This window comes from Diabrotica undecimpunctata, chromosome 7 (assembly GCF_040954645.1).
Source record: "Diabrotica undecimpunctata isolate CICGRU chromosome 7, icDiaUnde3, whole genome shotgun sequence".
NCBI classification, from domain to species: domain Eukaryota; kingdom Metazoa; phylum Arthropoda; class Insecta; order Coleoptera; family Chrysomelidae; genus Diabrotica; species Diabrotica undecimpunctata.
The window spans coordinates 111,080,132-111,097,728 of record NC_092809.1 but is presented as its reverse complement, the minus strand read 5'-3'; the positions used below and the strand labels follow the sequence as shown (position 1 = coordinate 111,097,728).

Genomic DNA, 17,597 nt, shown 5'->3' with positions numbered 1-17,597 from the left:
TTACAATTAATTTAAGCTTAATCCATATTAACATATTATTTACCTTAAACATGCCACAAGAAAAGAGTTTGAACCCTTTTTTATTTTGGCTTTTATTCTCTATTCGCTACTCCATCTCCATTCATCGTTTCCAATTTTCATATTTCTATATCCAACCTTTACTATTGCTATTTGTCTTTGGATTTCTCTATTTTTATTTGAGAGGCCATTTTCTATACAGTAAGTTTTTTAAATATAAGCCCATAGTGCTCCTAAAGTGATTTAGTTGCATATATAAAATAAAAATGAGCAAATAAAGTTGAGCGAGAAAAAAAAACAACAGAAACATTCAACGTTAAATATTTTTATTGTAAAACAAAAATGTTACAAATAAACATAGGTGAAGTATAATGCTCTCTGACAAAGCGAAAAAATATAATTTTCATCTAACATTGTAAATATAAATTAGACGGTAAACGATAACAACGGAGAAATTGGCAACGTTGTCGAATCGATATAGTTTATAATTTACACACTCTTTACAAATTCGTTTCGCTGTGTTGCCAGATTTTCTCAAAAATAACTACTTTGAAAGTCAGTATTGTATTCAAAAGGCACTCCTATAATTTAAGTCTTATAAAGGTGGGTTAGAAACTAGAGAACACAGTCAATCTACAGAAGGTACAAATACGATATGCCAAAAATTAAACTAATCGGAACAACTCCGCATATAAGTAGTTAAATTCATATTCTTTCTTAATATACATCTACAATTATTATGTTATGGAAGAACATTGTTCATGTATGTAAAACTCTTAGCGCTCTTTTTGGTGCAAATAAAATGTTGTACTGTTGTACAAATTTCAGGCGCCTTTTCGAAACGCCATAATAAGATACTATGCTAAAAATTACCATTTGGCTAATGACTAGAATGCATGTTTACGAAAACTAATTATTAGTGATCATACAAAATCTACAAGCTGGGTTAGTAGCAATGTTTTTTCACTCATTTGCAAGAAGACTCAATTTTTGATCAGCTTTTCTACTCGGTTTTTAATATTATCGGAAGCCCTATTTAGAAACATCTTTTCAGAAAAGGTAACACATTTCTTTGGCAGAAAAACCGAAATTTGTGCTTGACGTGGTTAATAATATCTCGGTTTAGCTAACTTTTTTTCAAAAAATTGGCAGTTGATGGTTATAAATTATTAGGCACCATAATTGAAACGGGTTAAATAACAGACAGATTCAATCTAAACAAGATACAGCAAAGGAACTTTTTGCTAAATTTTCTCTACATAGTTTCCCGGGAAAGTGCCGAAGGCTCCTGTTCTTTCACTGGAACCAACATACCAGCCATCGTCGCATTTTTCTAAAACGTAGACGGTGTCTCCTTCTAGTAATTCTAATTCATCTTCGTTCTGGGGCTTATATTTGTACATGGCTCGGTATCTGTAAAATATAAATTAACTAAATCAAAAAATACCGAAATCAATGATATTGTTACTATTATAAAGAGTCTAATCAAATTGCGATCAATTAAAAAAAGGAAATAAATATATACATGTCGAATAAGAAGATTGGCAAAACAAAAAACTTAGAATGAATGGCTTATTCTAGTTCTAGCACCTATCGATGGTAATTTAACTGTAATGTAATTTGCGTAAGGAAAACGCATAAGAACAAAAAAGAGATCTACTCCACATCACAATAATGCAGTGGTAAATAGAACTCCCACACCCACAACACGGAATAGATCAGGGAACTAACGATTTTCCCATGATACTCGTTGATACAGGTACCTAATAACTGCTTTTGATACATTTATAATAAGGTACAGAAACTGCTGAAGCAGAGACGGCATAATGCCGTCCTCGCCTGGAGACTTAAAGGGGGTGAAATCTCTAACAGCCCAGCACACAGTTACATGATACTATCTCCTTCGCCATCCGAAAATCCCCCATTCGCGGGAGCCTAATCGTAGCTAGGGCAGTATCATCATCCTTGCCCTCTGGGAAGTGAGTCCTTAGGGCCACCTCGTCAGTGGAGGATAGATTTCCACTGGGAAGACGCACTTGACCCACGCCAGGAGTCGGATCTTTGAAAAGAGCACGATGGAGCTTAGCTTCAGCGGACATGTGTTCCACGCTGTCACAGTTGGTACTCCAAGAACTCCTCTATGACCCCTTAATCAGATACTTGTATTCCCTCTGAGCCTGGTTAGAGAAGTCCTAGTGGACAGGACGATCAGTCTTCTTGGCTTTGTTAAAGAGACCCCGAGTAAAGCTGCGCTGCCTTTCTCCTTGAGGTGACCACCAGGGAATAGCACAATCCTCTGTACAAGAGGGCAGCTAGTTTCATATGACGAGGTCAGGGCTCCGGATAAGTGATCCAAGGATATCTCTATCTCCTCAGCTCCTCCTCGATACGAGGGAAGACTCACGAGGTTATGGCTGAGCTCTTCTCGAAAGAGATTCCAGTCTGTAGCTCGTGGATTCCTGTATGAAATATTCCGGAGCTTAAGAGCATTCAGCTTAATGAGAATGTGTCTGTGATCTGAGAGCGAGAGCTCGTCAGACACGATCACTCCGAAATCAGTCTCACTTACGCTTTAGAGCATAAGGTGAGGTCGATTACTTGACTTCTTCTAGATCATAGGTGCAGAGCCCCGGTTCAGAATTTCTAAGTTGATTCCCGAGAGGTACTGGCAACAGGGCCGCACCTCGCGGATTAATATCCGTACTGTGTAGTGGGAGTTGGAATCGCACCTCACCAGAAGCGGGAGCTGCAGGTCCTCACAGTATCTGACCAACTCCATAATTTCCGTTGTTGGGGAGGTTCTGGTGAGTCGTAAGGAAAATAGAACAGATTACCATCTTGTTCCACGTCTCACCGAATTGAAACTTTACCTTTACTGATACGAGGTCTCGCGAACAGAGGTCCTGTAGCAGGTAGGTGAATAAAATTATTAGTTAGGACAGCGGCTATTCCTGCTGGCAGTTCTACCAGTCTTCTCAGGAGTACACCTGAGGCTGCCTTACCGTGCTGCAAGTTGGCTTGGATGATATAAACCATTGTGGTAATTAAGGCCAATTCCCCAGTGGAGGAAGAGGGATCCGGGTCACCCGAGTCCACATTCTCTCCCCCAGAGCTCTCCGGATCAGAGGTATCCTGCTCAATACCGACTAGCGAGCTCTCTCTAGTCCCGGGGAGCAAGACGTCAGGATCCACCATCTCAAGAGCCGGTGGCTTAGAAGTGAAACTTTCTGAATCAAGCTCTCCGTCTGGCCAACCTGCTCTGGCTCTACTACGAGGAGAGAAGCCGCCTCGACCACTGCCTCTATCATGTTAGGATCCGTCTGAACGAACCCTTGTTGGCGCTCGAGGGCAGTGACCTTGGCATTCACCGCCTTAATGTGAAGGGAGTCTTCTCTCATCTTCATGCCGGTTTAAGGTGAGGTAAGAAACTGGTAGAGATACTTGATTTAGTGCTTCAAAGTTGATCAGTGTAGATAGTACAGTAGTAATTAACATAGTACAAATTACATACTTAATTTCACTATTTTTATTTATAATTATTGTATAAAATTTATAACAATTAATTTGATATTAGTTAAGTTATTAAGTTATTATTTATAACTATAATACATAATTATTTAAGTTCCCTATCATTTCATAACCTTTTTTACTGATAATAATAAGAGAAAAGTAAAATTTTGCAAAATAAATATTTATTTTAAATTGTTTAACAAATTACTCCGTTAAATAAACAATTCACAAATTAATTAATTGCATTTTTATAATCTATGAAACGAGTTACCCCAAATGAAATCATTAAATCAATCCCAATCATTAAATCAATAATCAATTTTCGTTGATTAAAACCGGAGATATTGCGACTTTTATAAATTTGAATTTATGAATTTAGTTTTGGAAATAGTAAAATCTAGAATTATTGGCGCCAGTTTATTGGCACTTGAGAACAATTCAAATCAACTGGCGCCAGTAAAATGGCGCCACTAATCCATGCGACAGCAGAGTAAAAAGCAGGTTGCACTTATTGGCGCCAGGTCGCGTTTTTAAAGCGTTGTTTTTCTAATCACTGCTACAATGTCAAAAGTTAAATGCTCAAAAGCATTAAGAAGATGGTCGACCGAGGAAATAGAAAAGTTTTTAGAGGTGTACGAAGAATATCCACGACTATATAACTACAAACTTCCGTCATATAAAGATAGGAATTAAGGAGATGCGGCTCGAAGTAAAATGGTTAAGGTTTTGTCGGACACTGTGGAACTTCTGTGATAAATTTGGAAATACTACTTTTGGGAATTTTATATGTATACTTTAAAGATGCAAATAAATCTCCAGAAGTCAAAAATCTTAATATTACTTGCAATTTTAGACGAGCTGGTATGGCATCTCTCATGCGAGTACCTGACTTTTTGATTGTATTGGATATACGTTCTAATAAAACTCATACTGGTCTTGAGTTATTCTCAGATGATTCAAATATGCTTCCGGGTCTTCATGAGCTAACTCTTCTATTAAACTATTATACGCCCCTTACGTATTTCGACGTGATATCCATGGACGGACTCACCATCTGCACTTTCGTTTTTTCTGCAATGGTTACACCAGTATTTTTTTACATTTCTAATACTAAAATTTGCACAGTAACATTAACAATTGAAGGTACTATTGTAGTTGATGCCATTTTAAATACCACGCTCATTTAAAACAACAGAAATGTTTGGAAACCAATGCTAACGCCAGTAATAATGGCGCCAGAAAACTGTCATGATACTAGCGCCAATAATGGACTACCTAAGTCTGACGTCACAATGGGCGGGGGTTTTAAAAACCTTTCCAAACATTTCTAATTTTTGTGTATTTGTCCCATAAGAAGTTGAACATATTGGTTTTTTTAATTGTTTGAAGAATAAATAAGGACTTTTGGTCATGAACATTCATTCTGTGCGATTGATATGAACCGGCTCTTAGAGCTGATTATTCGAACGCTAATCAAAACTTGATTGTAATCAAATATTTAATTAAAATCAAATACGTCATTTTGAGGTTATGTTGACTAATTTATTTTATTCAATTTTATTATTTTGCGTTTTAATTTAAAATAAACCATAATTACACTCTTTCTGATGTTAATTTCATGTTTTTATTTACAAATGAATAATAATAATAAGTAATTTTTAATAATCTTGACAGCTACTATAACGTATTTGATCGTAATTAAATATTTGACTACAATCAAGTTTTGATTAGCGTTCGAACAATCGGCCTTTGGTATTTAAAATCAAATAGCGATCTTATATTGTTTATAGGTAAAAATGACTATGATGTTTAATCTTTTGCATATGTATTTTGTTTTTTGTTTTGTTTTTATTGCACAAGGAGTGTCTTGGGAAAATCGTTACTTTCTTGGTCTTGGGTTTCTTCTAAGCTCCATTGTATCGGGTTCGTATTTGATCGCAAATAAATCTGGCCTAATAGGTACATACAAAAATTATACAGTACAGGGACAAACTTATAAACATTGAAAGCTTATGAAACAATCAGACAATGGGAATTTAGGTTAATAGTCATGAGGTACAGTAGATTCAAATAAAAAGATGATTCATATTGTGCTTTACAAAGAAATTTAAGGTCCCACTTTATTTCTGGCATCTAGACTTCTAGAATCTAGAATATCTAGGCATCTAGGATAAAATAAAAATCGTTTTCTAGTGTGACCAAATAAAGTGGCATTCGTGGTAAAACACAAATTTTATAGGAGTTTAATAGGTATGTATATGGAATATGGAATATGGTATATAGAAATACGTGCTTGGCAAAGGGAAACGATGGATAGGGACGACTGGAAAAAAATTCTTGGGGAGGCTAGGACCCACACAGGGTTGTAAAGCCAAAATGATTAATAGGTATGTAGACTAAAAATTGTTGAAAAAAAAACAAAAATGTAGTTTTCTGTATCCAAACACATGAATATATCAAACTAACTTTTGTTAAAAAAGGGGCTAGACCTCTATTTATTAGTACCTGTTAATGAAAATAGTAATAAGAAAACCAGCAGCACCAAAAATATTAGCGTAAACCATTTCATAAAGGAATAGAGTAAAAAAGAAAATATCGAATGATTTAAATACAGAGGATAATATACTAAAGATGCGTATTGATATGAAAGAAAACAAACTCCTCAACAGTAATAACAGATTGGTTAGCAGCAGGTTAACGAGCCAGGAACTGATCGTTTTCGGTCGATGAAAACATGTGGAACAAATAAGACAGAAGAAATATGACGATAGGAAACATGTTAAAGTAAATCATAGAAAAGAATGGACAAACATATTAGAAAACGCACTATTAACTGCAAAAAAAAATTATAATGACCTCTTCTTTTCTTATAAAAGGAATTTTTAAGTGACTATTGAAATTTAGGAGGCCTAGGCTAGATTTAGGCTGTAGCACCATTGGGCAGAGTGAGATAGAGATTGAAATGTTTCCTGTGAATATTTGACAGGAGCGTACTTCTTCTCTCTGATAAAATTTTTAATAATATTACGGATGTACTTACGGTGTGGGCTCGTTCTGAGTTTCTATATGCAGCGCTTGATTCAGTGCCGCATTTCTGCTTGTGTGTAACGAACCATTGTTAAGAACGTGAACGGGTTTCGCATGATAACTGGGCCCAAGTTGAGAGCTCGAAATATTGGGCGTGTAGCTGTGCGTACCCATGGATTCTTTTCCGCCCGCAGATCCGTTAAGTAGTAGAGAGTGGGCTGCTGGGGATGCTACCGGTTTGGTATTAGATGTAGGTGGCGTTTGGGGATCGATGAGAACTTCGACGTAATTGGCGGGAAAGATACCTAAAATTATATAAATGTAAAGTTACTATACTAAATGTTTATGTACACAAAAGAAATATCAATATAGTACAATTTTATAAACTTTAATCTAGAAATGGTGACTGGACAATTGTGATATTTTGCATATTACAGTGGTTGGTAAGTTGGTTCTAAAAACGAAGTTGTTTTGACAGTATGATATCACAAATAAAAAGGTGCTAACCACAAATTACGTACCCCACCACTTCTTTATTTTTTAATATCAGGGGTCTCATCTAACCGACTAGACGAATCCCTAAGATGAGAGATAAGTCTCAATAGATTGCAGCGTGAAAACTGATCTACCAGGTACAACACTGTGCCCGGTACGTAAGTTGTCTACAGACAATTCCGAGTGTCAACATCTAAAAGATTATAATACCATGTTCGTCCGTCTAAAGATCTGGTCTACTGGCAAAGATTAATCCCACCGTAAACCGATAATCTCAACGTAAATAAGAGCTCGTGCGACAATTGTACCGAACTACGATTGCCTAGTAAAGTCACATTGTTTTGAGCCTTACGACTCTTGGAACTCCAAGAGATATCGTTGTCACCTTTGACTAGAAAGGATAAAGCCTTAGAGGCGTTCAGGCATAATCCCACGAATGGTGGTTTCGCACTATTACCCGCTCGAGTAAGTGCGACAACTAAATGTCCGAATCTGCAGTTCCTCTCGTACTGAGCAGGATTACTATCGCAACGACGAATCATCAATAGGGTAAAACTAACCTGTCTCACAATGGTTTAAACCCAGATTACGCTCCCTGTCTATGGGTGAACAATTCAACGCTTCGCGAATTCTGATAATGCAATGATAGGAAGAGTTGACATCGAATGATCAAAAAGTGACGTCGCCATGAACACAAGCCGTCGTCCGTCACAAGCTAGTTATCCCTGTGATAACTTTCCGACATCTCTTGCTGAAAACTCTTTAAGCCAAAAGGATCGAGAGGCCGTGCTTTCGCAGTCCCTATGCATACTGAACAACAGGATCAAGGCTCTTTTGCTCTACACGAGGTTTCTGTCCTCGCTAAGCTGGCCTTAGGACGCCTGAGTTACTCTTTGACAGATGTACCGCCCCAGTCAATCGAATCAGGCTGGAGGTAAGTTGACGCTCGAAACGAAGTACATGAACGCTAGCCGGGTATCCGAAAGGCAAGCCTCATCGGAACCACGAAACCGACGAACGGCACAAAACGAGAACGTCACTCCGTACCCTTGGCTCAAGAATACCGTGACAGTTGTAGCCTCGTGAGCGAACGACGAACGCGTTTCACCTTACAGAGTAAGTAAAGAAACGATGAAAGTTATTAGTGGTCTGTGGTGTAAACTATTTTATTTACTCTATAAATGAGAAACGTATTACTAAATTGCAGCAAACTTTTGGACAGACAATAGTAAAGAGTCATACCTTTAAATACATATCATCTAGACATATGCACAAATAGAGTACTTACATCAAAATTATTAATAGAGAAGAAAATTTAGCTTAAAAACTCATATCGCTTTTGTAGATCACACAATTTTTTTTAGACAAACAATTGGGATACTGTTCAGCCGCAAAAGGTAAAATATTTGAATTATTTCTGTAGGATATAAAGAATTATTTCCTATTTTATTTTTTAATGTTTTATGTTTTATCATTTTAAAGAAATGCGCTTTTATTTTTCAACCACATAAAATTGTTCACATTATTAAAAACCGATACAAATGCATTGCCTTATAAAGGTCAGTGTATTTTTATCGAGAAATGAACCGGGTATACATGAGGAAAACAAAAATCGACGGACGGATATGCATATCCCATGCGTTGTTATGTGTTACTAAATGATTTATTAACACATAAAAACACTGAATGGTTTTCGTTTTTCTCGTTTTCTGTCTAGGTGTTGGAGGGGATTAGAGAATTTACCTCGTAGGAGGCAATGTTGCCGATTTTGGCACTTTATGTAGTGTGCAATATTTAATCCACAACTTAACGTACTATACTGTACTGTACGTACTGTACTTTTTTACTATGACCAAGATATTGACAATAAGTTATTAACTTTCCAAAGAATGTGCTGAACTCTAAGAAGATCCATAGGAAACCACACGAGAATGGATAAAAAATGAAATTTTATAAACAATACAATTTATAAACAAGAAAATAATTCGAACACAAAATAAGCTAAAATAATATTATTGCAATTTTCCGCTCGTCAGGAAAACATACATTTTAGAGATTCAGTAAATTGGACCACCTGTAGAAATATCTCACTGGCTGTTAACATTGCTGCCAAAATATGGTTCAATTTCATCCCGTTTAGTCTGTAGACGGTTAATTGGTAATTGTGTTTCGTATAAGTCGTCCTGACCAATATATGCGCAGGTAGTCAAACGGTTATGGGAGCTGTAGGAGTTCTAAGGTAGTCTCTAGGCTAGTTTAAGGAACTCTAAAATAGCCTGAGAACACTGGCAGAATTTAAAAGTATCACACTGGTATGGATACTAGGTCGTTGAGGACGACTGCAACAAATTGCTAGAAAAGGACCAAGTACAAAATACTTAGATCTAGAGCTGGTATTGGGAGTGACAAAAAACGACCGGAAAAAAGCCTGGATGCGAACACAATGTAACTCCCACTGGGAATATATACTCGGTCAAGCACATGTCAAAATTTATATTGCACGATCATGTGCTGATAAGGATGAAGTACTACATAGAACAATCAGGAATCAGTTCAGAATCATAACTAGTTTCCTTATTGAATCTGCCTTAGGCAAGAGGCACTTCCATATATAAGGGCTATTCCATGGAGACTTGAAGATGCAAAAAACAAACTTGAAATTGATAAGTACATATGGAAGAATTTTTACCTTTTCTTCCACCAATTTTTCCTTCGTACCAGTTTTCATCGACTTTTCGGGTAATCACAACTAGTTCACCCTTTGCAAGGGACAGTTCCAAGTGAGTTTGGGCTACAAAATTGTATTTAGCTCGTGCTTGACCCTCGTGTGCTTTTCTGATTGTAGACTTGGATTTTAATCCTTCAAAAGGAATAATCTGAAAAATAAAAAGTGTTATTAAGAGTATTGTGGATTCTAAATGTGCAAGTCTGGTATATTCAAATATTAAATAAATATTAAATTTATACGGAGTAATTCGAAAAAGGTACAAAAACTGTTACTCACTATGATACTCTAATTATCATTAAATACACGAGATTAATTTTATCTCTCATTATCGTTTTATTTAACTTAAGTGCATCATACTCTAATTATATTTCCTCATAGAACATCATAAATTCTTCTTAAAATCGTGTCGTTGTTTGGTCGTCTGTGAGATAACTCTTGAAGAAAAAGCTCGAGTCTTGAACTTGTATTTTAATCTCCCCAATTTGCTGTGGATATCAATATTAAGCACCTTATATTACCTTTTTTTAATTCAAACTCTCTAGTTATACTTGAATGTCTTATATTCAGCCAGGGATCTACTTATTTTGAAGTGTGATCTGTGATTTAAATAAAGATTATATATGCCAGGAAGCCTGGATAAACGAGGAATGGTTTAGAAGGCAGAAGTAGAATGTTGCTATTGAAATCGGGGTCTTAATCCTGCCTTATTTGAAGCAATTAAAAGTATCTAGTACTAATCGCTGGTCTAGCTGCATTATTCTTTATACTTTTACATATTTTTCCTTTATACTAATTAGTCCATTCTCTCCAATGACAATGATTTTTTCTAACAATAATTTTTCAACTAAAGTAAATTAAAAATAGTGCTTGTGTAATCATTATTGACTAAATGGTTATCAAAGTATAAGATTATAAATTCTAGAACGTATGGCAAATACAAAGTAATATATTGCACAAAAAAGCAATCATTCTAGGAATTTTTGTTATTGTTGGTAAAACCCATATATACGTATAACCGTACATTTTGAAATAATATATCAAAACATTATTAATTATTTGTGCAATTCATTAAGTTTTCTAAGATTCAAGAACTGCAATAATTAATTGGGCATCAGATAGAGCTCGTTGGATATAACCTTGTACTTTTTATATTTCAATATGCCCTCTCAATTTTTACATAATGTAAAGTTCACTGTTATGGTTATTAATATTTTTAAATATTCAGTTATTTACACAACTTTTACATATCTTAAGAGAATCAATTACAATGTAAGGAAGCTTTATATAATGTGAAAAGTAACAAAACTCCATTTTTAAAAATATACTATAAATATCATTATCACTATAATCAGTGATACTAAAGTTGTGGCTAACCTTTGATCTTTAGTCTATTTTGCCAGTCATTCATCTCCATTGCCATCCGTTGTCAATTTATTGCATTCATCTTTCGCTCCTTCTGGTCTAAAGCACCCTACTATCTCAGTCTTTGCCTATCCCTACCTACCTACTCTTTTTAAGACTTTTTGTTCGAAGATTAGTAGACGATTTGCATTAGTTTTAGGAATACTTCAATGCATATGCATGCAGTAGGTAGGATTAGAGTCTTAGATACTGTTATTTTGGTTATTTTCTGTTTCTGTTCATTAGGTGTTTGCATATTGCAAACTGAAGTTAATTCAGGACACTGCTATAAGCTGATTTAAGATCTACAAAGATATGAAAAGTAATATCGAAGTCGTTAGTTTATTTCGAATATTTAACATAGCACAAAGATTTGGTGTATTTTAGACATGCCTGGTCTAAGATTACTTTGGTATTCACCAAGGGGTTTTCCACATATGAACTTAGATGACTGTATAAAGTAGATAGTGTGACTCATATAAAGTATCATTTATGTAAAATAAATACAAATTAACTTAATAAACTCCAATTTTAACAGCTTTAACCCTTAATTTGGCAAGCCTTATTATAAGAGTAATTTTTGTAAAATGGTTGATTAGGTAGTGTGATATGGTATATCACAAGGCATTTTGATCATTTTTATATTATTCTTTTTATAAGTAAGGCAGATATGGAGTGTATCCCACAACATACATAGTTAAATATCCAAATTTATTGTAAAACTTTATTATGTGTCTTATAAGAAACAGAGAACGTGAACTCACAGAAATTGTCAAGAAGCGTAAAACGTCTTATCTTGGACACATATTTAGACACGACAAGTATAACTGCCTTCAGCTTATTATAGAAGGAAAAATAGAAGGCAGACGTGGCCCGGGTAGACGACAAATGACCTGGCTGCGCAACATCAAAGATTGGACAGGATTACACTCTCAAAGTTTAATAAGGAACGCCCAAAATAGGGAAGACTTTGCAGAGGTCATCGCCAACCTTCGCTAAGAAGACGGCACATAAGGAAGAAGAATAAAAAACATAGTATAAGGTGAAACCTCACAATAAAAGCAGAAACTAAAATTACTAAAGCTAGTTTTTTAATAAAAAATGGAAGCAAAAAGTAATAAAGTAAAATATTAATTTTTTATTCTAGTCAAAAACAACCAAAACTGTTGTAAAACTTACTTAGGTGCATTATGAAAAGAATTAAAACAATATATATATACTTTACTACAACACAATCTAAGAGAACATTTTGAACATGACCAGTAAGTCTCTCCTGATTTGTAATACCCATACCTGCCTTTGGTATCATAAATAGGAAAATGATCGCACTTTTTAATATCTTCGTTTCGCTTGGCAAACACTCTCTTATTTTTTCTGCCCTTTGCTGTTAGAGCCTTTGCTATGCACTGTCTAAAATATTTGAGAGTATAATCTTTGGACGTGTGTTGTAAAATATTTTTATCCCTTCTATACAGAATCCATACGTTATTTATACAAATATCTAGCATTTGTGCAAATATGGAGAGGTACCAGCGACGAGTTTTTAGAGGAATTCTGTAAAGGCTTACTAGCATGTCCATCAGATCTACTCCACCCATGTGAGAATTGTAGTGTTTTATGAGAGAGGAACAAGGAATTTCAATTTTTGCTCGCTGACTTTTATCATACCTTTTAATTGTTTGGACATGTGTAGAAGATATATGTGTACTAGTTAGAACAACAGGTTTATTGTCAAACCATTTCACAACATTTATTTTATTAATGTTGTCACTTCTTGAACAAAACGACCCTCTTCCTTTTTTCTTCAGAGAGTTATCATCTTCTAAAACACAATTTTTTAATCGATCCTTTCTCATTATTCCCAGGGCTAAAATTCCATAATCATGACGAAGAATGTAAAACAAATCAAAACTTGAAAATAAATTATCGACATAGATAACAAAGAGCGCCGGTGATTTCATTGATTGTGTTAGAGCAAGAACAACTTATCAATCATAAGGATTCGTCTTTTTGTAAAAAAGTATTACCTAGAAGTATCATCCCCCCATAAACTATAAAATCGTACACAAACTCTGAAATGCCAGCTCTAACAAATATTTTAAAACCCCATTTTTTTGGTTTTGATTTTATGTACTGTACCAGCCTTTTTCCCTTTATAAGGGGCCATCATCTCGTCGATACTCTGGCGTTTTTCTTCTTCTATAATACAACAATTTCTTCTCACTATGTCCAAAACTGAGCAAATTTGGTAGTACTAATCTACTAATCGTTGTTTATATGACGTTATTGTGTTGCCTACTTTTATATGTAAATTAGCTTGTGTAAACATAATTTTTGACACGCCAAACCAAAAATTACATGCCGTTTTCGCAATTAGGTTATATTATTTTCAATCATTTGTTTATTTGTACTTTTTTGTTTGTTCTCTCAATTTTTTAGTGTATTTTTGACGATATAGTATTAAAAAAAACCACAAGAAAACAATTCTAGTTGATGTTGGACTTTTTAAAAACCAATAAAATTGTTCTGACTGGAAAAAACCAAAACCAACAGAGGCTAAATAAAATTATTACTCACAGACATTTTATGTAATTTTGTGCTGTGGCTGCATGCTACACGATATAATATACATCATACCGTTTTTACTGAGTACGTTTTGAGAACTTCTGTATATTTTAAATCTTCTGTACGTGTTCTAATTTTACACTTGTATGTAATTAGTTACGTAAATACTACATCGAAGGCACCGCGAAGGCCAGTATTTTGTATACCTTATTCTCTGTTATTAACATGTTTTTTCATAGATAACTTGATTGATTGGAAACTTTTTTGTAAACCTTTAGAAACTGGAATATCAACGACTTTATACACACTATATACCTATATATAAAAAAAGATTTAAAAATTATTTAAATTAATTAAGAACAGACAAGTGACGAGGAGTAAAACATTCTGCTATGGTATGACTTACCTCTACGTAGTTAGCCGGGAACAGACCAACCATTGCGTTAAGTTCACCCTCATACCAATTCTTATCTATTTGTCTTCTAAGATAGATAATGTCACCTTTTCTAAAAGTCAGTTCTCTAGCTGATTGACCAACGAAGTTGTAAAGAGCTCGAGCGCAAATTCGAGGTTCTACAATAGAAAAAAAAAAATAAATACATAAATATATAAAAATCAGGCAGAAGGGTTCTAGCATACTTATATTCTAATATAGGTTTTACCATTGTACTTTTTTATTCTTGTCCTTTATTACTCTATTATTTTTTCTATTTTTATAAAGAAGTTTTCATTTATATAAATTTGTTCCTAAACCGATTCTACCTTTAATAGAGAATATTAACAGTCATAAAAACCTATTAATTTAAACCAATATAATAATCTGTAACTATGATAAATATTTTGTTTGTCCATCAAAGTATCGTATTAAAAATAGCAATGTTTAAAAAGTGTTCAAATAAATAATAAAAAGAAATGCCATAAAATTGTTTTAGGCAATCACAATAACATGTGTATACCATTTTTCAAAGTAAAACACTTGCACGTCACAATTTATACAAAGTGACGTCACTTGTATTTAAAATTTCCAGAACGTCAACCTTAGAGTTCAAATGTTTCTAACACAGCTAATAATACGAAATCCATACGGAACTGCTCGATTTTTCATAGGGGTCAGCATGGTGTAATAATCAGAAAAATGTAATCATCATTATACTGAAAGTTTTAGAATTATATTGATTAAATAACCAAAAACATTTGTTATTATTATTAAAATAAATTTTATGAAATAACTCTTCAAGACTAATATTGCACAAAATAATAATCTTATATACTAAAACGCTAAGCCCTTTTCTTGTCCACCACTTTACTCAAAAACCATATTAGATAATTAAAATATTTTTTCGGAATATTATTAGTATTACGTATCAGATTGTCAAGATATACTTTTGGTACAAAAATTCACTTCCGGTTTTGAGATGACCGGAAGAAAATTTACTTTAAGTTTTAGACCCCACAATGTATATATGGATCGAAAGGTCTCGTCGAGACAAATCTAAATATGTACTTCCGGTTGCGATCCGACACCGGAAGTGACCCGAAACGCGCATAAAACGTCAAGATAGAGCAAATCTGACACCGGATTCGTGATCAGCATGCAAAATTAACTGCTAAATGTTATCCATGTCGACATTTGATGAACTAAAAATTGCATTCCGGTTTTGAGAACGACTTCCGGTTTCGTTTTTATTAGTCAAATCAATAGAGAATTCAACGTAGAGTTCAAAAATGTAAGTTCACGAAATTATTATAGTTTTTGAGTTATTAATAAAAATATTTTTACTTCCGGTCATTGTATATATTGTATATTTTTCTCGCAAAATAAAAATTTCATTTAAAAAACTCGATGTCGAGTTGGTCCGCTAGTTTTAATTAAATATATTAGATAATTGTACGCAACTGATACCGGAATACTTCAAATTTTAATGACAGTTCAGCGTGTGGCAAAAGTGTATAAAGTGTTGCCGCTTTTTTAGAGTAAGGATTTTGTTTATGTTTTGATTTCTTACACAATTTGGTCATAATATAATATATATTAATAAATTATATTTATAAATACATATTAAATTTAGACTAATAGCTTTAAAAACTAATTATTGTTGTGTATTGTGATTGTGCTATTTCAAAACAAATAAATAGTCTGTAGAAAGCTGATAAGCTTTCATATAAGATAGATAATTTTGAACAAGAAATAATGACGGGACGTCTTTACTATTACAGCCCTAAAAGAGGTAAGTTTAAAATTTAGAATATATAATTTTGTATTAAAATGTTTTCTTATGTATTTTAGTGTATAGCAGTAGTCTTAAAACTAAGTGTATTTACTGTTAATATAATAGTTTGACAAATAGTTGACATTTTAAAAATTCCTCACTTACTAACTATTTTGATGTTTTGGCAACGCTGTGGGGTTCTGACGTCGTAAATCTTGAATGACGTGCAAGCATTTTTATGTGAAATGTAACATATACATCTTATAGGCAACCATTAAAACAACTATAGTCTAGAAATTGTATCAAATCATAATTTCTTGAAAGGTGTGCATTGGAAATATCTTTTTATTTATTACTTTTACTATTATAAATTTATATTATGTTATTCCAGTTGATTTGTAGAAATATCAAACATACGAATCAATATCGAAATAATACCTAGTACATTTTCTCGTTAATTTATCTTTTTAATAGTATAAGTTATGAACAACTCAATTCTTGGATACTCCGTCGTTTTTTATTTACTTTTTACTGTAACGTATTGACAGACTTTTATACCAATTTAATAATATAAGTATCAGCAGTAATACAGTGTTTACTACATATTTTTCACTCTTTAACGGATAAATTAAATTCAATAGATTTAATATATTTTCTATACAAATTAAAGTTGTAACACCTGCGCTACAATTCTTGATTTTTTACTCCTCCATTTATATTCTTCTTGTAATTTTCCGGTGAAGCGGTTAAGCAGTTTTTGGACCTTCTATATAAGTGATTGCGTCTGCGCTCTGATCTTCGCTGACGTTATTTTTGCTCTACTAAAAATCCTTTATAAAATACATATCCATAGAAAAAGAACTCTTACGGAATAAATATTCCATCTTCAGTGCTGCTAATAGGTAGGTATACATGTTTAAAGCCACTAAATACATGGGTGAAAACTCTTTAAATGTTATTTAATTGGTATTAGATTACATGTTTGCTGATAATTATGTGTGATGTTAACATTTTAAATAGTAATAGCTTCATGGCAACGTAAACGCACAACAAGGGTTATTAGTCCGGAGACGTAGTCACTAAACGGACTTTAGTAGATCTTGCAATTGAAATTGTAATTGAATCACATTGTTATTTAACGTTGCCATCATTTGCTCACAAAAATAGGCTTTTCTTTTAGTGTTTGATTGATCAATGAATGACTAACGTCAAACTAGGGGCTGCTTTTGGACTAGAAGTATGTAGAATTTCAGCATTATATCCAATTTGGTATCATCGCTTAAGTGGCTGCTTTTTTATCTGTTCTACATATATGTTTCATGAAATAAGCTAGCAACTTCCATTTGTGTCCGTGTGTTATCTCCGTAATCAATTATCGGTAGAGTTGTTATTTTGTGTATTTTTTTAGTGACACTCAAACGTCTACAATACTGATAACTATTACTCAGAACTACTACTGTTATGCAATAATAATAAAAAAAAAATTCTAATAGTCCATGTTGTGAGACCTTTCCCGTAGGAAAAATGTTTCTGATTTGGTTTCTTTGCGGATTCTTATTAAAAAATGTCCCCTTTGAACAAATCTGAAGTGTGCCGAGAGAAATTTTTTGCAAAAATAATCCTTTTTGCTCTAAAAAACATAT

At 33.7% G+C, this 17,597-nt stretch overlaps 1 protein-coding gene across 14 annotated transcripts in view; it reads right to left on the bottom strand.

Annotated features, from left to right (window-relative positions):
* Window positions 1-327: 327 nt before the first annotated feature.
* The window catches only part of CAP (Cbl-associated protein), a 573,660-nt gene continuing 556,390 nt past the window's right edge, over window positions 328-17,597 (bottom strand). For all 14 annotated transcript variants that reach the window (XM_072537967.1, XM_072537966.1, XM_072537968.1 and 11 more), the window contains 4 exons: window positions 14,151-14,317; window positions 9,740-9,926; window positions 6,569-6,860; window positions 328-1,431 (listed from right to left, as the gene is read on the bottom strand). In XM_072537967.1, the coding sequence (XP_072394068.1) occupies window positions 1,263-1,431; window positions 6,569-6,860; window positions 9,740-9,926; window positions 14,151-14,317 (815 nt within the window). In that variant the 3' untranslated portion in view covers window positions 328-1,262. The remainder of the gene's footprint in view (window positions 1,432-6,568; window positions 6,861-9,739; window positions 9,927-14,150; window positions 14,318-17,597) is intronic.